The sequence below is a fragment of the Cavia porcellus genome, unplaced genomic scaffold, assembly GCF_034190915.1.
Source record: "Cavia porcellus strain 051 isolate PalLab524CR breed Dunkin Hartley unplaced genomic scaffold, mCavPor4.1 scaffold_2, whole genome shotgun sequence".
Classification (NCBI taxonomy): domain Eukaryota; kingdom Metazoa; phylum Chordata; class Mammalia; order Rodentia; family Caviidae; genus Cavia; species Cavia porcellus.
The window spans coordinates 35384346-35408803 of record NW_026947485.1 but is presented as its reverse complement, the minus strand read 5'-3'; the positions used below and the strand labels follow the sequence as shown (position 1 = coordinate 35408803).

The window sequence follows — 24458 nt, the reverse complement described above, 5'->3', positions numbered from 1 at the left end:
TTTTTAAAATTATTGTAAAGGTAAATAGAATGTCGATAATGAAGGTCTGTAGTAGACTGCTGAACTCCCATATATAAGGCCCTGGTTTGATACCAAGCACTGGGAAAAAAAAATTAATGAAATAAAATACACATATCAAAAGCAGTATGGAAAAGAGATGGAAGATATTTACTCTGGTGAGTTTCAGATGTACAGCACTGTACACATCCCTTCATCCTATTTAGAGAGATTCTTCCCATAGGTGTGGGTGGTCCTCCCACCCCTGGCCTGCTCTGCCTTTATGATCCACTTTGAAAACAGTGTTCCTGCTGCTGCTGTGTTTCTGGACTGAAAAGAAGTGAAATTTGTGGCCGTGGCTTCTGTACTGTTGGGACTGGAGTTAGACAAAGTCTTCTGCTGTAGATACAGTATGAGTAGATGATTCAGTTTTTTGAGGGGTAGGACCCTGGTTTTATTTGCCTTGGCATCGCCTACATTCTTACACCTAACAAGTGCTTTTGAATAAGTTACCTTTAAAATTTAATCTTTGCATAATTTAAAATCATTGTGTTTTAGTCATCAAAATGAGAGGCTAGACTATTACTGGAAAAAGTATATACTAAACTTGTTAGATATTTCTTAATTTATTGTAGTGATTCTCAACTTGCTGAATTTGATGAACTTCTTTTAAAACATCTAAAATTAGTGAACTCCCTAAATATGTCAAAAACTGTAAGTTGAAAAACACAAGTTTAAATGAGGCTTAAGTACTGTTAAACTTTCATTAATCAAGGTAACTGTCATTTCTGCTTTTCTTAAGGATTAGGTTAATGCAGATACAAAGAAAGATAATATAGTTGTTTGGCATGATATGTCACTATATGGTGGTCATTCAGATGATCTGTGATATCTTCATACCTATTTTGTTTTATGTAGTTTCAGTGTGAGAAGAGAAAATAAATATGTCTTTCTTGCATATTCCCACTAAGTGATAACATCATGTCCAGGAGTATAAAAGTATATTTTACGTGACACAGTAAAGAGGGGTCCTGATCAAAAGGAAAGTGATAAGGACTGGCGCTGAGTGCTGCTTTATTTGGTTTTTGGAGAAAGTGGTAACTGCTGCTCCATCTCCCCTGCAGCTCTCATGTGAAGGATACCTCTCCTGGCCCTCTGATCGATGTTACAAACCTCCCTACTCCACGAAAATTCCTAGATGCTGCTCAGTACTCTGCTGCTGGAAGCTCAGTTGGTAAGTTTTTCATTCTTCAGTCACTGAACTTTCTATTCTGCTGAAAAGCCTAGGATAACATGGTATGAGCTGGTGGGGCTGCGACTGGGAAGGTCTTGGCTTGGAGCCCTCTCTGATCCTCACAGGAAATACACTATCCAATAACTGACCCGGCCTGTTGCATTATCAGGGTTGAAAACTGGCATTTAACCAAACCTTGCCTGTATAATCTAGATCTGAATATTTTACTTTACCAGCACTGTTTGAATTGCTAAAGTTGATTTGAGTTCTTCTTGATAGAGTGCGTACTTTCCTGGTTTCTGTAACCAGTGTTGTCCTGTGTGTTTTTATCCAGTTGTTTCATGTATTACATTCATGCCTAATTCTTGAAAGCTTCTGAGTGTGTGACTCCTGTCCTCTGGTTTGTTTCTTTTGTATCTTCCAATGGCCTCACTATTCCTAATGTGTCTGTACATGTACATAAACAGAACACATTTTTTTTTCTTTTTTATTGGTACTGGGCATTGAACTCACGACCGCCTGCTTGCAAGGCAGGTGCTTATGCCTTTGAGCTAAATCCCAGCCCCAGAACACATTTTGAAGAAATATCAAAAAATTGGGTAGTTTTTTGGGGTAAGGGGTGTCTTTTAATATCCTGCTGATTAAGGCAAGAGAGCCATTTTGGCCTACATTTAAGGTTAAGGATGTGAGTGACTTACTTTGATGGATGGATGTAAAGATTTAGGGGCATTTTCTACAGCATCTTTAACTTGCCCTATCTGTGAGGTGTCCCTCAGCCAGACTTAGAGAATTTCTGGGTCTCTTTGTCCTTGCTGCTTTTGGTTGGGGATATGAGGATTGGATAGATGAACCTGTGTGATGCTTATTGGGTACACATGTGACAGCCAAACTCCTGAGTGTCTTTCAAAAAATATCAATGTCTGTTAGTTGTCTTTTTACCTAATTGTATTAAGATCTAGAATTTTATAGAGCTTCACATAAAGTAAAAGTAGAAGAGTTAGAATACTTTGGAGTCAATTAGTACATTTTGTATTTGTTTTGAAAGCTTAACAATGTATTGTTGTTACTAGGCTTATTTCGTTAGCCCTTAAAATGACATTTAATTAAATTATTTTAGAGTTATTTAGGCTTGGAATCCTGAAGTTTGTTACTTATACTGAAGAAAATTGTAGAAATTATTTTATAATAGAATTTATTAGTTCACTTAGTTACAGAGTACTTAAAAAATTCCAAACACTAAGTTTTATTATGATATCTTAAAAATTTATACTCAAACTTCCCCATAACGTTAGAAAAGGCTTATTTTTAAAAATCTTTTTCTGACATACTATTGCTTTTCAGACTTTGACAGTACTTTGAACTTCTGTATAGTTATGAATTAAAAATATATTTATACTTTTGATTTATTCTGTACCTCTATAGTTTTTAGAAGTTACCAATTGTTACATCTTTAAACTTTTGTAATGTGAATCATTGCTGCTTAGCTTGATTATATTAATTTATGTAAAGGTTACTGAGCCAAATAAAAATTTTAACTTACGAAGAAATGATTGGGTAGGGTTCTCAAATGAAAGGACTGTATAAGTATCACATAAATGAAAAATGGCAGTTATGGTCAATTCAAGTAGAAACTGATTTTGCTACATTTATTCTTTTTAATAACCAGTCTTTACTGTTTGATGGATACTTTTTCTGTCAGATCATATGGTAGGCTCTTATCACTTGGTAGAGTTCATAGAGACTCTTTGGCCTTACTATGAACAACTCAATAGCATTAAGAAAATGACATTTAGAACTATGTCCAAACTATTTTATTTTTTTCTTTTTGAAACAGGGTTTCACTATGCAGTTCAGGCTTGCCTTGAACTCACTTTGTAACTCAGGCTGGCTTTGAATTCACATCAATCCTCCTTCCTCACACTCCTAAGTGCTGGGATTATTGGCATGTGCAACCATTCTTGGTTTAGACATTTCTTTTTAGAAAGGGTTATTTTTGAGACTGTTGATTTCATGATTTTTCTGTGGGTGAATGAAAAAGAAGATAAAGATATTATTGATTAAAATATTAGTAGTCCCATTTTATAGAGAAAACTGAGGCATAGAGAGATTAATAATTGGCTTAAATTTATAAAGTTGGTAAGTAGAGAGGTGATTTCAATTCAGGACCTGAGTTCCAGAGTATGCTCTTCTAATCAGTTTATTTTGCTAAAAATAAATTAGATATTCTTTGTATATAGTTAAACATTTACACAAATGCAATGGCTTTAACTTTTTTTTATCTTATAGTTTTGTAGGTCAGAAATCAAGAAAGAGTTTAACTGGGTGAAATTTCAAAGTATTAGCAGGGTTGTGGTCCTTTGTGGTGGTTCAGGGAGGGATATATTTCTTTGCCTTTTCCAGGTGCTACAGGCTGCCTTTGCTTGGGTCGTAGCCTCTTTCCTCTGTGTTCAAAACTAGCATCCATGATTGACATTGTTCTTGAGTTGTACCTCTTTAATCCCCTTTTTTTCTTTCTTAAGGACTCCTATGATTAGATTGAGTTGATCCAGATAATTCAGGATAATTCAGGATAAGATATCCAGAATCTCAAGGTTTTTAAACTTAATCACAGCTGCAAAGTGTCCTTTGTGTGTAAGGTAATTTCTACACAGGCCTTGAGCGTTAGAAATAGATATATCTGAAGAACTATTATTCTACTAGCCACACCTACATTGCTGATTTTCTGATTTAAGTTATCTTTAGTGCCTAACATGTGAAAAATTTGCCTTGAAGTTACATAGTGAAGTCCTTTTAAGTCATTTTAGTTCTGGGCTTTAAGAATGTATTAATCTGGATCACATTATTAAAGGGGATTGTATAAATGAGGAAGATGTAAATTATGTAGAGATCTAATAAAATGTCACTAAGTACATGTAAAAGCATGGAGCTGATGAAATATACTATAACAAAGGGCAGAAATTTTACTTTATTCTTAATAAAGAACAGTAAATCCTAAGAGTCTATTTGTGCTGTGCTCTGCAAGTCACTATGGAAAATAATAGCCATTTTCAGCAGGGAGTTTAACATAGGCTCTTAAAGCTCCCCTCTCATCGTGTGAAACAGTAGGATTGAGGGTGTAATCCATTAGAATTGACACTTTTGTAGAGGAAATTCCAATAGGGAATCCCTGGGTAGAACAGATTTCCCATTGGGGTGCTATAAATTAAGCTTGGAGGTGATTCCTGAGAACTTACAGGTTACTATTAATTAAATGAGAATTTTGATTGCTTGTGGATGAGTCATTTTTTTTAGATGTCTTTTTTAGAGGTAGACTTGTGAATGACTTGTGAGACATTTTCAATCATAGTGTTTATAAATGATAGTTTGCCAACTATATTTTATTAACAGATACAGCAGTTATATGAGATAATTGAAGTAATTGCTATTGTCATTACACTTTTAATTATTATATTTTAAATCTATTATATTAAGTGTATGGTCACATTTAATGTATTATAAAAGTTTTATGGACAGATATGTGTGTATACATTACTTAATTAGAAAATAAAACACAAAATACAAAGGTAAGTCACAGGTTTGCTGAAGCACATAATAAATTAACAAAAAAATGATTAACATCTGCTTAGCTTTCCTCTTACATATTAATGAAGAAAAGAAATATAGCATAATAAAGAATTAAGTAGGTAATGAACAACTAGCAGAAAGAAGAGTCTGTGTACATGGCATTTGTCAGTGGAGGTTAACTGTCCAGAATACATGGAGAAACCTAAATCAATTGACAAGCTAAGGGTAATAGGCAGAAATGGAGTGTGCAGTTTGCTTAAAGAGAAACTCATGCTGGTATATAAAAAAAAAACTGTTTATAGTCTAGTTAATTAGCATTATTTTAAAAATCATTTTACAAATCTGGAAACAGATTCCAGGCAGATTGAGTAATTGACACATATTTGCCCAAGATGATTGTGGATGGACCCTGCCGCAGGCTATTACTACTCGAAATTCGCAGGTGATACGTTTTGCAAGCCTCTCTTTTTTTTTTTCTCATTACTCACAGTATTTTGAAACACGCAGGGAAAGTATTCTCTGTATGGATATAGTAATACAACTACAACGCAGAAGGATTAGAGAAGTGTGGAAAAGCCAATAGTTGTAATACAAATGTTGGTTCAAGCTTTGGCATTTCCTTTCACTTGACAAACTGCCTTTGGACCATTCTGACTGACCAATTACTCCCTGAGTACACAGGCATTTCATTTGTAGATTTTTTATTCACTTTTATTCATCCCTGTGGGGATTGCTGTGATTTTGGTTATAATGAAACTAGACTTTGTTCCTTTTTGGTATCAATATAAGTTAAGTGATTAAAAAGAACACAAATGATTTTTTTCTTTCCTTGTATTTTCCTAATGTCTATTGTATTCAATAAAGTCTTATCTGAGGCTCAATATTTATTTTAAGATTCTCTCTACATGGAGTAGTTGTAAGTATCCTAACATAAGAGGATATGAAATTTCTTTCAGAGCTCATATATAAAATAGTGAACATCTGACTCTCCAGAATAATAAACGTGACACTTTTTGAGTTATTTCTGTCCTTAGGTTTGCTCCTCTAATGGCATTTTAAATCAACTGTTTTTCAAATGTCTTTCTGTATGTTTTTATTAAATGCTGTTGTTTAGCCTGAAATGTAGCTCAGCAGTAAATACCTGTTGGCAAGTGCAGGGTTCTGAGTTTGATTCCCAGTATTCAAAAAAATGCTGTTGTTGATTTCTGTGTTTGATCATAGGCATAGTGGAAAAATATCTATATATATGAGAGACCAAGTTCAGTAATAAATTAATAGTTTGTGTATCCTTAAATGTAAATAATATGAGGCCAGATATTATTTAAAACACTATATCATATACTATAAAATAAGAACATTATATTATTCATATTTTAGAGATTAGTATTCCTATCATTCCATGTATTTGCCACTAGATTATATAATTTTTTCTTCATGTTACCTTCAAAGTCTTTTTTTTTTTTTTTTTTTTTTGTTTTGGTGCTGAGGATTGAACTCAGGACCTTACGCTTGCTAGGCAGGCACTTATGCCGCTGAGCTAAATCCCCAGCCCCTAACCTTGAAACTCTTTTTTTATTTTAGTTGTTTTGGTACTAGGGTGTGAATCTGGGACTTTCACCCAGAGAAACATCCCCAGGCCATTTTTATTTTGTGAGACAGGAACTAAATCACTAAGTTGATTAGACTGGACTTTGTCTTTCTGCCTCTGCCTCTGAAAGTGCTGACGTTACAATCCTGTCCCACCGGGCCTGTCTCAAGTGAAGGAAGTGATTATTAATTTGAAAATATTCTATGTATTTTTCCTACATGTTTTCATAGTTTTACTATGTATATGTGTATGTAGTGAAGATGTAAATGTTTAATATATATTCTCATGCATATATAAATGTTTATATATTTTTGTATACCTGTATGAACTTTATTATTGTTCTGAATATTTTAAAGCTTTAGGAAATTGTGTAACAGTATACATTATTATTTTACTACATACTTGGATTTTCCACTCATTATGGCATTTAAAAAATTTTCTCATGTGACAGTGTAACTTTGATTTATTAATTTTAACTGGTATATAGTATTCACTATATAATTGATCACAGTTTATCGATTTCCCTATAGATAGATAAGATGTAGATTGTTTTCAGTTTATTGTTATGAACCTTACAGGAATGGGTTTTCATATATATGTATGTATGTATTTCAGCACAATGGGGTTTCCCAACCATCGCTCTCCTGCATTTGAGTTATAAATATATCTGAGGTACCAAACCCTCCATTTAGGTTTTGGCAAGTCATCTCTAGCCACATGCATCTACTTCCCAATGTCTATTTGAGCTGCATAAGTACTTTATTTTACATATGTGTTACAATGCCCAATTTTTTCTGCTACACTTTCTATTTTGTTTTACTTTTTCATGTTGATTTCCTACGTAGCAGTTTTGCTAAATTATTTAAAAAATTTTAGTAGCATGTCTGAAAAATATATTTGAATATTTTCCTGGATTTTATATGTAAATGATCATAGTGTCTACAGTTAAGAGCAATTTTGTTTCAGTTTCTTAAAAATTAAATATTTCCTTTCCTTTTTTTGTATTTATTATTTTTTGCATATTTGGGAATGTACAGTTTAACAACTGTAGAGGCAGTAATAAGTTACGATGGAAATACTTCAGGAATATCACAGTTGAGTTTGGTATTTGCTCTTAGCTTTTGACTAATTACCCTTATACTGGGTGAAAAATTATAGATTGGATTTTTGCTCTTTTTAGAGTTTAACCTCTATGTTTTAGTACCTACTGTGCTGCAGAGATACTTAAAAGTTACAAACTATCTATTTCTCTTTTATTTTTTTCAAATTAGTAAATGTTCCAAGTTGATTTTTACTAATAGCAATGGTAAAGTGCTTGCCAGATTATCGTTTTCTATCATTTTTTTGGTGTTCTAATTAGAATCCTATAATGATGTAGGTTTGCGTATTCTGCTTTCATTCATTCATTCATTCATTCATTCATTCATTCAGTATGAATTCATGGATATTTACTTTGTTGTATGGTTTAGAATCAATAACCCTTATTATTTAGTTTGTTACTGAATTGGTGGGTAGCTCCTTCAGGTTAGCTTGTAGAACCTTCCAGCGTGCTCATACCACCTTTTGAACACAACTTTACATTCTAATACTGAGAGATATTTCACACTAACTTTGTAAATTTTCCACCTTAGACTTAGGATTTACCATCTTTCTAAGGACTTTTTGTTCCTTTCATTTGGAGAATGATATTTTGAAACCAAAATGTATGTTCTACTTATACACTATGTATATTTGTATAACACAAGCAGAAAAATTTATACACAGATCTGTATTTATTTCTACCATATATGCATATATGTAAAACCTGAGTTCAATTCAAAACCAACCCATTACGGTTCTCACCTTTTACCTTTGCTTATTTGTAGCTCTTTTCTTCAATGAGAAACTTGATTCTCATTTTAAAATTTAACCCTAATATGCACATAAAGTATGTTCATAATTGCTAACCCATGAAAAGTACTTTATGATGATGAAAACCAAATTTATTGACTTGTATAGTATTTGCATACAGTTTTATTTGTGTATATAATAAAGTTTAGAGTTTAGAGTCTAAATAATCAAAATGTAGGTTAGTCCTTTCTTCCTCAACCTACTCTGTGTTTATTTACTTGCAATACAATTGGGTTGATTTATTACTGTTTTTGTATCATTTGGGTCCTCCTACATCCCAGCTTTTAATTAGGTTTGTATTTTGGGGAGCATAATACAACATAATACTCTAAACTTCACATCTGTACAAAAGGCACTCACACAGTGTCACTTTTCCATCCTCCATCTTTTGTCGTAAGCCTATATTCTTTTGCTGTTCTGGTCATATTGGTTTATTCTTTCTGTTACCTGTACAGTATTTCTTTTTGCTTAAGCAAGCAGTAAACATATCTTTTCTTTCTTTCTTTTTTTTTTTGTTGGTACCAGGGATCGAGCTCACGACTGTGCACTTGCAAGGCAGGCTCTTATTCCACTGAGCTAAATCCCAAGCCCCAACATATCTTTTCTTATATCTTATCTTTTTTCCATAGAAGATTGTATACATTTTTTTTTTTTTTTTTGGTACCAGGGATTGAACTCACGACTGTGCACTAGCAAGGCAGGTGCTTATGCTGCTGAGCTAAATCCTCTGCCCAATTGTATACATTTTTATACTTTGCTATCTTCAGCTGTTCAGTATACCCTGAAATCGCTCCATATTAGTCCATAGAAACTTTGGTCATTCTTTTTTTTTTTTTAATTTCAGTGTAATATTCCATTGTGTTGATGTATCACAATTCAGTTACTCTTATACATGGGTATTTGGATTGTTTTCATTATTTTGCCATTACAATCAATGATGCATTGAAACTGTGCATATGTATTTTCATATTGCTTGAAATGTATTAGAGTAAAATGATAAACAGAGATCCACAAGGTAAGTCCATACAAAAGGTTTTCTAAAGCTTTAAAAATTTTTTTATTGTGGTAAAAACCTTACAGTATAAAATTTATCATAACTATTTTTAAATATAGTTTATTCCTGTTACATTGTTGTGCAGCCAGTGTTTAGAGGTTTCTCATTATAAAACTGAATTTTATATTCATCGAACAATTTTTCCTTTCCTCCTCCCTTAAACTTTTGGTAACTACACTTATACATTCTTTTATGAATTTGACTACCCTAGATAACTCATGGAAGTGGATAGTATTTGCCCTTTGTTACTAACTCATTTCTCTTGGTTTAATATTATCAGATGTATCTGTCTTGTACATGTGTTTAGGATTGCTTCCTTTCATTCACTTGTAAACATGCTAGTTCTGTTCATCCTTTGATGGACACTCTAGTTGTTTCTGCTCTTGTGGTAGTGCTATTATAAATATGCCTGTACAGATATTTCCTGGATACTTACTTTTTATTCTCTGGTATATACTGTACAACTAGAAGTGAAATTGCTGGATCGTGTGTAGTTCTATTTTTTAACTTTTGGGGGAACTGCCATAACTTCTTGCAGCAGCTGTACAATTCTACCTTCTTACAGACCACGAAAGTTCTAATTTCTCTGCACTTGTCATTTTTTAAAATAGTAAGCACCCTAATGAGTATGACATTATATCTGATTGTGGTTCTGACTTGCACTTTACTAATGATTAATGATGTCAAACATGTTTTCATGATGTTACTGGATATTTGTATATTATCTTTGAAGAAATGTTCATTCACGTCCTTTGTTAATTTTTTCCACTGGGTTCTTTATCTTAATGTTGAGATGTAGACATTTTTATTCTAATATTCCTTTTCAGTTATTTGATTTTTAAATATTTTCTCTAATTCAATACGTTGCTTTTTCATTTTGTTGATTGTATCCACTGATTCACAGCAAGTTTTACATTTTGATGTAGTCCATTTTCTTTTTTTCTTTCATTTCTTTGCCTGTGCTCTCTGTATTATATCTAGGAATTCCTTGTCAAGGCTTTCTCCCTGTGTTTTTTACTAAGGGTTTTATAATTTTAGATCTTATTTAGGTCTTTGAACCATTTTGTGTTACTTTTTATGTATGGCATAAGTTAAGGGTCTGTACGTTTTTATTACATACTGCCAAATTCTCCTTTAGAAGAATACTGTGGGTCTGTATTCTTTTTTTTTTTTTTTGGTACTGGGGATCAAACTCATGGCCTCACACTTGCCAGGCAGGTGCTTATGTTGCTGAGCTGAACCCCTGGTCCTCTGGTCTATATTCTTAATATCAGAGTATGATGGTTGTTTCCCTATAGCTTTGCCAATAGCATATGCTGTCATGTTTTTTACTTTTTTTTCCTAAACTTACAGGTTAAAAATGTTATCACATTATTGTTTACTTTGCATTTCTAGATTCTGAATGGGATTAACCAATGTCTCATGTTTGCAGTATATTTTTACATTTGTCAGCATCATATCCTTTTTCAATTTCATATTGTTTATCTGGAATACTATAAATATGCTGTATTATGGATTTCCTAATTTTTTTATTTAAAGAAAGGCTAAACAAAACAGTAATTGGGTAGATACAGTATATACTTTCAAAGAAAAAACAGTAAGAAATAACTGGTTGATGATTACAGATGGTCCTCTTACAAATAGTTATTCAAGATACTAAAGTGGAGCATATAAAGTAGGGATTCAGACAGTGAGACTGCAATCAGTTCTGTTCAACTATCCAACAAAAACTTAGAAATATGGTTATCAATCCTATACACTTAAACATACATGCAGTTATCTATATCTTCAATTATGTTGAGATTGAACAAATCTCCAAGCAGTCTAATATCACTGAACAAAGAATAATACTATTGCTGGATTTCACGTCATGACACTCTGGGATCAGCACTGGTACTGTCGTGTCTTTTTTTCTTTCACAGTATTTGTTCATTTCATTATGTGTCATAAGATCAGTTCTTGTAAACTGTTTATAGGTTCTATGCATGCATGAGTCTTAGCATGTATTTCTATCCTTTCTGTATTAGAGGGGGAAACAAAACAAAGTAGGAACGAACAAAACATATTCCTATAGATACATAAAATGAAAAAGACATATAAAACCTGTACAAGGAGTTCTACCATGGTTACTGTGTTGTCTCTTGTTATCTTCAACAGAATTGGCTATATCATCAGATATAGTATAATTGAATATATCAGTACATAACAGTATTGATAGAAACACAACTTTGAAGATAGTGTAAAACTACAAAAACAGGTAGTAATCAAACCAGAATGGGTATTGTAGTGAATCTTGTTATTTTCAGTAAGCTTGTCTATATTCTCAGACTTGATACTATCAATTATAACAGTTTTGAATAAAATCTGTTGATAACAAACAGCAATCAAGCAAATCAGATTTGAGTAAGATCAGTCATGATAAAACAGTAAAAGTTATACAGGGCTCCAGATTAAGTTAATAGGAAATTAAAAATGATTACTGTGCTATATCCTGATATTTTTGGAATAGCTGTCTGTGCCCTCAGATCTAGTGCTTGTAGACAAACTGGGACAGAACAAGTTCTATCTAAGCAGCACAGTGTGAATAATATGGGTTTTAATTCCTGATATACTATTAACAATATCTTCTGCTGTCTTTTTTAAGACTATTCCTTCCCTTTCACTTCCCCAGGGTATACTGTGCATTTTTGGGACTCACCAGTACCCTCGGTTTTAAATTGGGGGTGCAACCTGCTATTTACCTGAGTGGTTCCGAACTTTCTCCTCCTGGACTTCATCTCTAGTTGTATTCCTTTACCTATTAAAGCCTGTCTTTCCCACTTATCCTCAAATACTAGTCTAGTTGCCCCTATTACTCTCTGGTTCCCTGTCACATAGAGCATTGTTTTCTCATATTTGATTTTCGGTCCATATACCCTTTTTCAGGTTAATTATATTTCCTATAAAGAGCATCTTGGTGGACCCCTCCTGATATACTCTGCCCGTGATTCTCTCTTTTTTTTAAATTTAGTGTATCAAAGCCATCCGTATTAGAGATTATAGTCAACCTTCTCTGCCTCATTTCTGTTGTGCTCTTTTCCGTCATTAGTTGTCGGTCTTCATTTCGCTTTCTGTTCCATTCATTGAGGCCTCTTTGCCTCTGTTCCTGGAATCCTGTACTTTCTCTCTCTAGAATGTCCTGCAATATTCTCTGTAAAGTTGGATTGGTGGTTGTGAATTCCCCCAGTTCCTCTTTGTTTTGGAAGCATCTTGTTTCTCCATTAACTTCTAGAGATAGTTTTTCAGGGTACCTCATTCTGGGCTGAGGTTATTTTCTTTCAGGGCTTCACTACAGTCTCTTCTTGACTTGATGGTTTATGTCGAGAAGTCTGCCGTAATTCTGATGGGCTTTTCCTTGTAAATAATCTGTTTCTTTTTTCTTGACAGCTTTTAATATTCTGTTTTTATATTGGATTTATGGGATCTTGTTTATTATATGCCTGAGTTAGTTCTGTTTTGGTTGTAGGTGGCTGGAGTTCTGTATGCCTCGTACATCTGAGTATCATTTCCTTTTTCCATGTTTGGGAAGTTTTCGTTAATTATTTCTGTGAATAGCCTTTGTAGTTTCTTTGTTTGTACCCCTGCTTCTTCATTCACATTCTTTATCCTTAAGTTATAGATCCTCTTGTCGTCTTCTAGCCTTTGTATTGTACTGCTTATTTCCTTATTATTTTTAAGAAATTTTGCCTTTCATGATCCCACATTGCAAACCTGTCCACCAGTTTGGATAATCTATCTTTAGTTTCTTTCAAGCATTTTGCCAACTTTCAATGGCGTTTTTAATTTCCTGGTAATCTTTTTGAACCTGCTTCATGTAGTCTATGTTTTCTTTATATTCTTCCTCAAACAGTACTCCCTTTTTTTTTAATGTTCCTCCCTTCTTCCATCTGTGTCTTCTTGAGAGGTGCTTAGCATTTCTTTTATTTATCTACTTATATCTTGCTTTTCTTGGCTAAATATTTCACTTTTGAACTTGTCTATGAGGTCCCAAATATATCTTTATGTCCACCGGTGCTGGGCCTCATATTGTATGTTTGCTGTCCTCAATCTTCTTTGTATTTACCTTTCCTGGATTAGGGTTGAGGGCTAGGAACTTTTTCTTGTTGCTTCCTCTTCTCATATTTTTTGTTTCTTCTGTACAGGTGTATATCGAAGGCCCCAGTTTCTTTCTTTGTTGGTTATAATTTTTCTTCTGAAGCGCACTGGCTAGGTGGTCCTGCCTATTGCAGTGTGCTATTGAGGTACAAACAGGGACAGTGTATGCTGGCCCCTCCCCTCCGAGTCAGTCAACGTCCTGAGGCCTTCACTGCTTATCGTACCCTTGCTGGGTGTAGATTATTAGTTTGGGATAACCTATTGGATCTCAGCCAGGGGCATGACCCAGGCCAAACACACCTGACCAATCTCGTTTGAGAAGGGAGCAGCTGCCTGAAGTCACTGCTTCTCCTTGTTCTTGCCAGTCTTCCTGGTTCTAGAATGTCTTCTGTTGGAGCCTCTTTTTCTGTGGAATGGTTTTTATTCCTGGCACTACCACAGGTTAACACAGCTTCCCTGCCAGCTCAGCTCTCCATTTGCCGATCTGGGACCTCAGGGTAACTGCGTTCCCAGTGCGTTGAAGTGGCGGGATTTTGGGTGGCTCCAGTCCCAGCCACGTGAGTACAGGCACTGCAGTGGGGGGACCAAGGCCTTAGCTATTCTAATAGTAGCACTGGGACTGTATGTTTGATTGGTTCTTCTCATCTTAGTTTCCTTCTGGATTGAGAATATTCATCTAGGGGCTGGGGATTTAGCTCAGCGGCATAAGTGCCTGCCTTGGAAGCAGGCAGTTGTGAGTTCGATCCCTGGTACCGATAAAAAATGAAATGAGAATATTCATCTCCCTCTGTTCACGACTCCCCATGTTGTATTTTTTGTTTTTTTTTTTTTTTTTTGGTCTTTTTCGTTTTTATTGGTACCAGGGATCGAACTCAGGACTGCCTGCTTGCAAGGCAGGCGCTTATGCCGCTGAGCTAAATCCCCAGCCCCTACCCCATGTTGTATTATTTTGAAATCTAAGTTGACTGTCTCAGGGAGCCTCTGTAGCCTGCTATTATCTGTCCACCATATTTATCAGAACTCCAGATTTCCTTATTTTGAGCCAATTTTCATCCGTGAAATGAACTTTTGATTATAGTATGTTCGTAGTATGGCACTGAATTGTTGATTTTAAGTTTGATTTGATATCTAAATAGTCAGAAATGTTATAGTTTCATTGTGAATTGTGATGTTTGATATTTACTTTTTTTTTTTAATTTTTATTTAAGGAGAAAAGAAAAGAAAGAAAAAAAAACAGTGAAGGGTACAAGTTATACAGATTTACAGAAGAAAAAAATGCGCAGTAGGAAATCACTAGTTAATGGATTACATATTGCCATCTTAGAAATAATTGTTCCAGTCACAAAATTAAAGCTTGTAGAGTGGACATTCCAACAATGATACTGCAAACAGTTCTGTTCAATGATCCAATAAAACTCTGTGATATCATTTTCTATCTTATACATTTAAATATACATGCAGTTATATAGTTTAGAGCACTTTCTTTTCCTCTCTTTTGTACAGTGACTATTACACATTTTGGGTTTCATTGCTCCCACGGTTCGTATTGCTTTTTTGGAAGAGAGTAAAACCAAATGTGACATAACAGAACAGAATCAGTCAAGTCAAAAGAGTGGACATAATAGATAATATAAAAACATAATACAAGGTGATCAACAATGGTTACCATAATGCCTCCCGCTATTTCTAATAGAATTGCCTATATCATTAGTTGTAATACAATTGAACAAAACCGTAAAGAATAAAACCGACAAAACCAAAACATTGGAGATATTGTAGGTCTTCAAAAGTAGATAAAAGTCAACGAGAATGGGCGTTATAATGAATCTCATTATCTTCTCAGCTGATGCCTAAACTTTCCAACCTGATACTATCCAGCAAAACAGAATAGAGGAACCTCAGTCAAAAACAAGATGGTGAGAGTAATACAGGGCTTCAAATCGAGATAATAGAGAGTCAAAGTGGGTTACTATATTATATCCTGCTATATTTTTCCCTTTAATTAAATGGATAAAAATAAAAAAGTAAATAATGGAGTGGAGATTGAGAAAAAAGAGGGCATAACAGCGAAACAGGGCAGATCAAAACATAACCATTTAAGCAGAATAGTGTTTCACCACCAGATAATCCTGACCCCAAAATAGTTGCCATATTGACTCCCTCCCTGAAGTCCTTGAGTACAACTTCATATACTGTAGCATTAAGTATATCAAAACAATGTAAAACCATTTAAGAGAATGACAGCATTATAGAGTATTTAGAATCGACTAACAGAAAATGAACAATGGTCTCTGTATAATCTCCTTGTCTTTAAAAGGTTTTTGCTTATACTATCGTACATAACAAAATCCAATAAGATACAACCTGTTTAGACCATTGGAGACAGAAGAACAAAAGCTAGATGAGACTTCAAAACAAGATGGTACTAAATCAGCATTACCTATTAAGATGTCATTTTCTCCAAAAAAAGCTGTTCCTATCATCCAATCTTCTCTGTCTCATTTCTGTTGAGCTCTTTTTCTGTCAGTAGCTGTCAGTTTGTCTTCTTCATTTTGTTCTCTGCTCCATTCGTTGTGGCCTCCCCGCCACTATTTCTGGGTTCTTTGTATTTTTCTTTTTTTAGAATATCCTACAATACTTTCTGTAGGGTTGAATTGGTGGTTGCAAATTCCCCCAGTTCCTCTTTATCCTGGAAGCACCTCGTTTTTCCATCAATTTCCAGGGACAGTTGTGCAGGATATCTCAATCTTGGCTGGAGATTATTATCTTTCAAAGCTTGAATTATTTCTCCCCATGCTCTTCGTGATTTGATGGTTTGTGAAGAGAAATCTGCTGTAATTCTGATGGGTGTTCCCTTGTAAGTGATCTGTTTCTTGTCTCTTACAGCTTTTAATATTCTGTTCTTGTATTGAATTTCTGGAATTTTTATTATTATATGCCTGGGTGTTTCTCTGTTAGGGTTGTAGGTAGCTGGGGTCCTGTATGCCTCATACATCTGAGTATCTTTACCTTTTGCTAAATTAGGAAAATTCTCCTGGATTATTTCTGTGAGTAGCTTTTGTAGTTCACTTGTTTGTGTCCCTACTTCTTCTTTTATGTTCTTAATCCTTAAGTTATGGCTCCTCTTATCATCTTCTTGTCTTTGTATTATTGCTGTTTGTTTCTTTGTTATTTTTAAGAAGTTTTTCATTTCATTCTCCCATGTTTCAAGTCTGCCCTCCAGTTCAGATAGTCTGTCCTTAGTTTCTTTCAAGCTGTTATGCCAGTCTTGGATAGACTTCTTAATTTCTTGATAGTCCCTTTGAACCTGCTTCACATGCTCAATGCTTTCTCTGTTTTCTCCATCAAGCAATTCTCCCCTCTTTTTCTGTTCTTCCATTCCACCATCTGCTTTTTCCTGGGTGGTGCTTAGCATTTCTCTAACTATTCTGCATACTTCTAGCTTCAGGTCGTTGATAACTTCATTCCTGAATTGGTCTATGAGGCTCTCTAGATGGCGCTTAATGTATATTGGTGCGGTGTCCACTATTGCCTGTTTCTCAGGATTGGGGGCTGAGGAGCCTTTTTTGTTGCTTCCCTTCCCCATATTTTCTGTTCCTTATAAAATGCAAGCTTACATAGGAGGCCCAGCTTCCCTGCCTGTCAGCCACAGCCTGATCAAATTGCGCTGGCTAGTTGTTCCCGCCCACCGCTGCGCACCAGGGAGTCGCGGAGGAGGCAGCCTATGTGGGAGTCAGTCGCTCCTCCGGGCCACCGCCAGGCTCTGGGGTCTGGGTTAGGCCAGCCTAGGGAGTCCGCCAGCAGCGTCACTCAGGCCAGGCACTTTTCACCAATCCCGTCCGAGAGGGGAATGTGTGGCTGGAGTTGCCACTGCGCCCTGCTCTTACAGGACTGCCTGAGCCCAGAAAAACCTCCGCTGGAGTCAAACTGTGGTAGGGGGTCAGTTTCTCGCTCACCTCGCCACCAGTCAGTTTTCGTGTACGCCTCCTTGTCCGTCCTGTTTCCGACTCCATTCGCAGACTCCCGTTCTCAGAGCTCGGCGCGTCTCTCCTTGCCGAGCCGCTGTGGAGGCAGCCAGCCGCCAGGCGGCGGCAAACCCAAATCGCGGCGGGAAACCCAAATCGCGGTTTCCAATGGCGCGGGGTCGAGCCTCTACACTGAGTCTTTTCTGTTCCTATTTTAGCGCCAGGACTGTATCCTAAGTTGGATTCTCTCAGCCCAGTTCGTTCCTGAGTCAGCAGAGCATATCTCTACTGGTTCGTATCTCCTTAGTCCGCATCATTCCTGGCCTCTGAGCCGAGCCTTTCAGAGAGCCTTCATTAGTTGCTGTTGTCTGTCTGCCATGTTCTCCCGGAGATCGATGTTTGATATTTACAAAGTCCTCCTTTTTCATGATTAATGGTTTTGATGGACATAACTTTAATCTGCCCTACCAAAGGGGTATCAGTGGGTACAGTTTGTATTGCAAACCCTTATAGTCTGATTAAGAATTAAGAAGAGAGGTCTGATTGAGAATGAAGAATTCCCTTTTGTACATTTTTTATCTGCTAGACTGTGACTCAAATGCATTAGCCATGCAGGCTGTCTTGCTTCTTCAAATCAGCCTTGTGTTTTCGGATTGTCCCCAGACTTAAGATGGCAGCTTTGGTGGCCCTCTATTGTTTAGAATTTTGGCAGCATCTTTGATCTACAGTGAAGTCTAATAAATCAGTAACTCTCCAAAGTAAATGTGTGCAAATCTTTAAAATTTTCACATTGCTATTGCCATGTGATTATTGTGTAGTCTAAATCTTAACAGATAGCATCATGTGATAGACATGTGTCATGTGATTAGACAATATAGTAATACTATATTGTCTAAATTTTAGAACTAAACTTTAGCAAGTTTTCATTTCAAGGCAATAAGATGATTCACAAGAGGAATGTGAAAGTTTGGTTTCTGTGTTTTAGAACTGTTTATCGAGCATTAGGACTTAATATGATATTTGAAGGTTTGGGAATTTCGCTGTAAAACTATTTAGATCCTGCATTGTTTTATATTTTTTAAATTTCCTTTAAAATTTTTTCTCTTTTTCTATACAAATGAGGATATAATTTAAGATCCATATTTTCCTATGAAATTCATGTCATGTTTTTCAATATGTTGTCTCTACAAAGTATTTTCTTTTGGCTTAATTTTTTTTCTGTTATTTACTTTTAATCTTTTTATATTTATGCTATTTATTAAAGTAACTAGTTGTCTGTTTTGTTACTTTTTTGAAGAAAGAAACCAGGTTTTGATTTACTTCATTCTACTATTTTTCTGCTCTCTGCTTCATTAATTTTTGCTTTAATCTTATTTCTCACATTGTACTTTCTATATTGTTACTTTTTTAAAAAATAAGTTAGATAGTGAATTATATATTTAATGCTTTCATTTCTATTAGTAAAGGTGTTTAATGAGGTAATTTTTCTCTGCACCATAAATATAGCCCATACATAGTAATATGTGGTATTTTCTTTTAAAAATTCTAATTTTAGTTTGTATTTCCCTTTTTTCCCATATATTTTTAAACAAATTTAAACAGCATTTGTGTTTTTGCTTTTTTTCTTAATACTTTCTAGCCTTATTTTAGAGAATAGTTTGTAATATTCCCATTTTATAAAATTCACTTTTTAAAATGACTTTATGTAGAATAAGTTATTTGTGCATGTTCTATGGATACCTGTGGAGAAAGTGGTTTTCTGTTACCAAGTAGAGAGTTTGATATATATCCACATGTCTTAGTCACTTTATGCTCATTGCTGAGACAAAATACCTGATGCCCAAGTTGGGAAAGGAAAGTTTATTTCTTACAGTTTTTGGAGGTTTCAGTCTACACTCAGTTGGCTCCCAGGCAAGCAGGCATGGCTGGGCTGCCTTTCATGGTGACTGCAAACAGCAAGCTCGAACCAGCAAAGAGCAAGACACACCTTCTTCCTGCCATTACATCACATCCTGGCTCCACCCCTATGTGGGTGGCACACAGACACCATCAATCCAAGCACTAGACAATGAACCATCACAAATACACAATGCAAACTCATGAGGCCTGGGGGACACAGACATAAACCATGACATTCCACCCTTGCCCCCAGGACTCATGTATATCCTTTATACAAAAGACATTTAGTCCACCTCCAAGAGTTGCCAAAGTCCTAACAGCTTCAGCATTGCCGAAAAGTCCAAGTCCCAAGTCTCCTCCAAGATCTATGGCAAACTTAACTGTAACCCCCTGTACAAATGAAACAAGATTAAACATTTCTCAAATGCAAAGGCACAAAATAATCATTACCATTCCAAAAGTTACAAACAGGGGAATATAAAGCATTGGAAACAAAGCAAGTCCAGCATCCAGCAGGGCAAACATTTAGTCCTAGAGTTCCACACTCAGCATCTGAAGCAACCGGGTTACAAGCTCCAAAAGACTTGGGTGATTCCACCTCCAGGGCACTTCCAGCGATTTCAACACCCGCAGCTTTTCTCTTAAATCTTTTCTGCTTGCTTTTTGCAGCTTTCCTTGGATTATCCACATTCCTGGCTTTTCCAAACTTCTGGGGTCTCCACTCCACCTTTGGCTTTATCCTTACATCTTCACAAATTACCCTCTCAGGGGCACACTGCTTGGCCTCCCAGGCCCTTTGCAATCGAGGTGGAAGCCGTCTTACCCTCAGAATTCGTGCATTTTCCTTGCACCTAAAATCAGCACCTTGTGGATGCCACCAAGGTTTGCTGCTAGCTGAAGCAGTAGCCAGGCTTTTCTCTCTCTTGGCTGTAGGGGTCAGTTGCCTGGAACACAAGGCTCTGTTTACCTGATTGTGAGAAAAAGCTTCTCTACATTGCCGCCATTCTGGAACCTCTTGTGGCCGCTGTTGCCATTTTGGAATCTCATGTGGCCACTGTCGCCATTCTGGAACATGGTGCTCTGCAGCTTTTCCCTCTGAGCAAATTTTTTCACCTTTACTGTGAGGCTGCACAGGGTGGGGACCTGCTTCCTGGGATGCCCCGGGGCCATCTTTCTTATTTCTCTGTTTCTCTTCAGGAATCAAAATCTCAACTCTGTCTTTACAATCCACAGCCTTCCTGGAATTTTCCTTCAGGCCAAACTCAAAGTATTGGAAATTATCCTGCTGGGCTCTTTGCTCTTGATTCGAAACATAAAGCTGGCTGAAAGCCTCCAACAATAGCCATGCCACAGCCTCAATGTTTGATTGCTTTTTAATTTCTTTTTCAAGATTAATCAGTCCATTGCCCTTTGTCTCAGTCTCAGGCGAAGTCTCTGGGCAGGAGCAAAATGCAGACAAACTTTCTGCCAAGCCATAACACACATCATGTGGAGTCCAACGACCAATGCAGTCCTTCATCCCAGCGGAAACCTCCCAAGCCTGGTCTTTACCATGAGGCTATCATCAGCCTTCTGGTCTCCTGAGCTCTGACCAGAATCTCCTCTACAGAAGAGCCTAAGCTGCTCCAGCTCTATGCATCCAGGCGACATATCCGAACCTTTCCAAATTCTGTCTGCAAGCCCTTTCCAAAGCCTCTTGAAAAACATGGCCAGGTATAGTCACAGCAAATGACCCCACTCCTTGGTACCAAATTCTGTCTTAGTCACTTTATGCTCCTTGCTGAGACAAAATACCTGATGCTCAAGTTGGGAAAGGAAAGGTTTATTTCTTACAGTTTTTGGAGGTTTCAGTCCACACTCAGTTGGCTCCAAGGCAGGTGGGCATGGCTGGGCCGCCTTTCATGGTGACTGCAAACAGCAAGCTCGAACCAGCAAAGAGCAAGACACACCTTCTTCCTGCCATTACATCACATCCTGGCTCCACCCCTATGCGGGTGGCACACTGACACCATCAATCCAAGCACTAGACAATGAACCATCACAAATACACAATGCAAACTCATGAGGCCTGGGGGACACAGACATAAACCATGACAGCACATAAGGTCCTTTTTCCCGTTCTGTTTCTTGGGTGTTGTGTCTTTTTCTTTATTATTTGGTGATCACAATTTCCTATGAAGAATGCGTTTTTCTCTGTACTTACTTACATCTCCTGAAATTTTTGCTGAAAGAGTCATTTGGTATCTAAGCAGTCAGAAATATTATAACTGCATTGTGAATTAAGGCTTTTGGTATGTACAGAAGTCCTGCTTTTACATGAATAATGCTTTTGACTGGCATACCTTTGTTCACTCCATAGCCTTTTAAAATTAGTTTGTTTTAGATGTATGTATAGTATATAATTGGACCTTCCTTTGTAAACCAAATTTAAAATCCTTTCTTTCAATGAATCTATTGATATACAATGACATGACTGATATATTTGGCTTCACTCTGTCCTAAAATTTCAAGATGTATGTTATGTTATGTTTGCTGTGTTTCTTTTTCCTGAGCGTGAATTGTTTACTCCTTGATTTTATAAGTTTTTAAAAACCATAGGATAGAAAACTTAGAATCTTTTTCTTTTGCTAGGTTAATGGCTGAAGCTCGTATAACGAAGGATAAAGAAAAACATTAACATTTATTTAACCTAAGTTTTATGTGAGACAGGTGCTTTCAGATATGAAGACCCAAAGTGATGGAGAAACCTGGATGTTTTAATGGACAGTTGTGCTAAACTAAAGAGGACAAAAGCTGTGATTTGATGATTATAATCTAGGGCCAGTTTAATTTAGCAAAGCTTGTCTGTTGATGTTCTTGTTCTTCATGTTCTTCTTGTCCTTGTCTGACATTCCTTTTCTCCAGATACGGAGATTGCAAGGTTTTCTTGGGGGGAACCTGAGAAAGATCTGTGAGTGACCTGCCTCGGTTTTATGGCTACTTCAGTGATAAAGGGCCACAGGGAAGGTGAGAGTGACCTTCCTTTACCTCTGTTTCTCAGATGCCTCTGTGCCGTGTTTTGGGGTACCCTGCCCTGATACACATCAGTTATTACAACGCTATTTTTGTAGTGATTTTCACTAAAGTTACATCTTTTAAAAATGTTCTTAGTTCCTTGCTTTCTTATTTGACTTTTACTCTGACCGATTTTTATTTTTATTCTGTACTTCCCATCTGTTTATCTATATAACAAACTTACTCTTGTTTTCCTCATTCTGTTTTCTCCATATCTTTCAGTTGTATAAATTCTACCTCTCAAAACATTACTTTTGTGTAGTTATCTTCTATCCTTATCCTTACTTTTGTTATCCTAAATTTGTATTAAGTATTGAAAATACTTAGAGAGAACTTTTTTGTTGAGCTTGTCCAAGTCATCTCTTGGATGGGTGAGGCTCACTGTCTAATAGGTCCTTGAAGAAGGACTTCTTAGTGCTGTTGAACACTTAATTTTTATAATCTTTTTTTTTTTTTTTTCTTCTTTTTGAGACAGAGTTTTGCTATGCAATTCAGGCTTGTCTTGGGCTCACTTTGTATCCCAGGCTGGTCTGGAATTTGCAACTATCCTCCTGCCTCAACTTTTCAAGTGCTGGGATTTCAGGAATGTGCCACCATGCCTGTTCTCCATAATCTTGTTATTAAACTTCAGTGGATATAATTTCCTTGGTTTACTCATTAAGTTTTTAAAAACACTTCTGTTTGGTAATTGTGTTCCTTTGTATGTTTTATGGAAATTTCCATATCTAATATTTTCCTCCTTATTGTGAACTATTTGCCTAGAGGCCTTGAAGATTTTTTAAAAAAATTAAATTACTTCTACTGCAACTATTATAACTACTACAATTGCTATTACTACTACTATTACTATTGTGTAAGTCCAAGGAAATCTTTGTATATTGCACAGGCTGGCCTCAAAAACCTAGTTCAAGTAATCCGGGACTGCTGGTGTATGCCACAATGCCTGGCTAAAGATACATTTTTTTTTAAGCTTCAAAATTTAATAATTTTACCTAGAATACATTTTATAGTGATTATTTTTGATTAATTTTCCCAGATACCAAAGGAGCTCTTTTGTTTTATAAATTCAAAAAGTTTTTATTTCTAGCAAATTTTGGTGATGATTTACTTATACTACTAGTTTTATTCCATTGTTTTTCTTCTTTCTCATTCCAATGATGTGCTATTTTCTCTTTGCTTTGTTTTCTATTTCTGCCACTTGGTCATTTAAAATGTCTTTTGTGTCTCCACTTAATTTTCTGTTTTTATTCCTTTTATTTCCTTTGTACTTTTTATGAAGTATTCTTTGGATCCATTCTGTCTGTCTTGAGCAACTTTTTCTTCATGTGCGATATAAGGTAAGTTTTGTCTTTTGCCTTCGTTTCTTTCCTGAGTTTAGTCACTTTTCATATCTTTCTATTTTTTTTGTCCATGTCTGTTCTTATTTTTTGAATTTCTGGGTCAAGATGGTTTTTCATCTCAAAAAATTCTGGTTTGAATGTGTTAATTCTGTCGGGACTGTTGCCTTCAATTTTTGTGTACTTATTATTTTTTTGAGAGGACTTATCCCACTTACATGTGTAGAGCTTTCTGACTTTAAAAAAAATAATGCCTCAGTATGAATGTATTCATTATTTTTGTCTTCTAATTTTTTTGTATTTTGGGATGTGGGGTGTTTTACATGATTTTTAGCTCATTGGCTCCCTCTTCTGTCAGAATAGCAAAGTCCAGATACTTTAAGAGCTTTTTTTTTTTTTTTTTTTTTTTAAATTTGTTTTGTTAGTGGATAAGGCTGTATGTTTTCTGGATTTTGGTGCTCTTTTATAGAACCTTGAATTTTTCCCTTTTTGTTTCTTTTTTCCTAAGTGCTTGATAGCCAAAGGGCATCACTCTCTTCCTTTTTGTCTTATTTCTCTCCCAGAAGCTATGTGTTTCAAAAACTGCTCCTTCAGATTGTGCCAGCTTTTAAGTCCCTTCCCTGTAGTCAATGCTCTGATCTGCTTGGATACTTTTGTAGTATATTTTATACTTTTGAAACTCAGAGTAGGCTTTTTCTTTGATGATGATTTTTAGATCGCCCTTACTCTCACTAATTCTCTT

The 24458-nt window shown here is 35.9% G+C and overlaps 1 protein-coding gene across 2 annotated transcripts in view; it reads left to right on the top strand.

The window, feature by feature from the left end:
• The window catches only part of Exoc4 (exocyst complex component 4), a 722212-nt gene that overhangs the window by 63308 nt on the left and 634446 nt on the right, over positions 1-24458 (top strand). For both annotated transcript variants that reach the window (XR_010044694.1, XM_003467878.5), the window contains exon 5: positions 1122-1231. Coding sequence is in view for 1 of the 2 variants with exons in the window: in XM_003467878.5 (XP_003467926.2) it covers positions 1122-1231 (110 nt within the window). In the remaining variant the exon portion in view is untranslated. The remainder of the gene's footprint in view (positions 1-1121; positions 1232-24458) is intronic.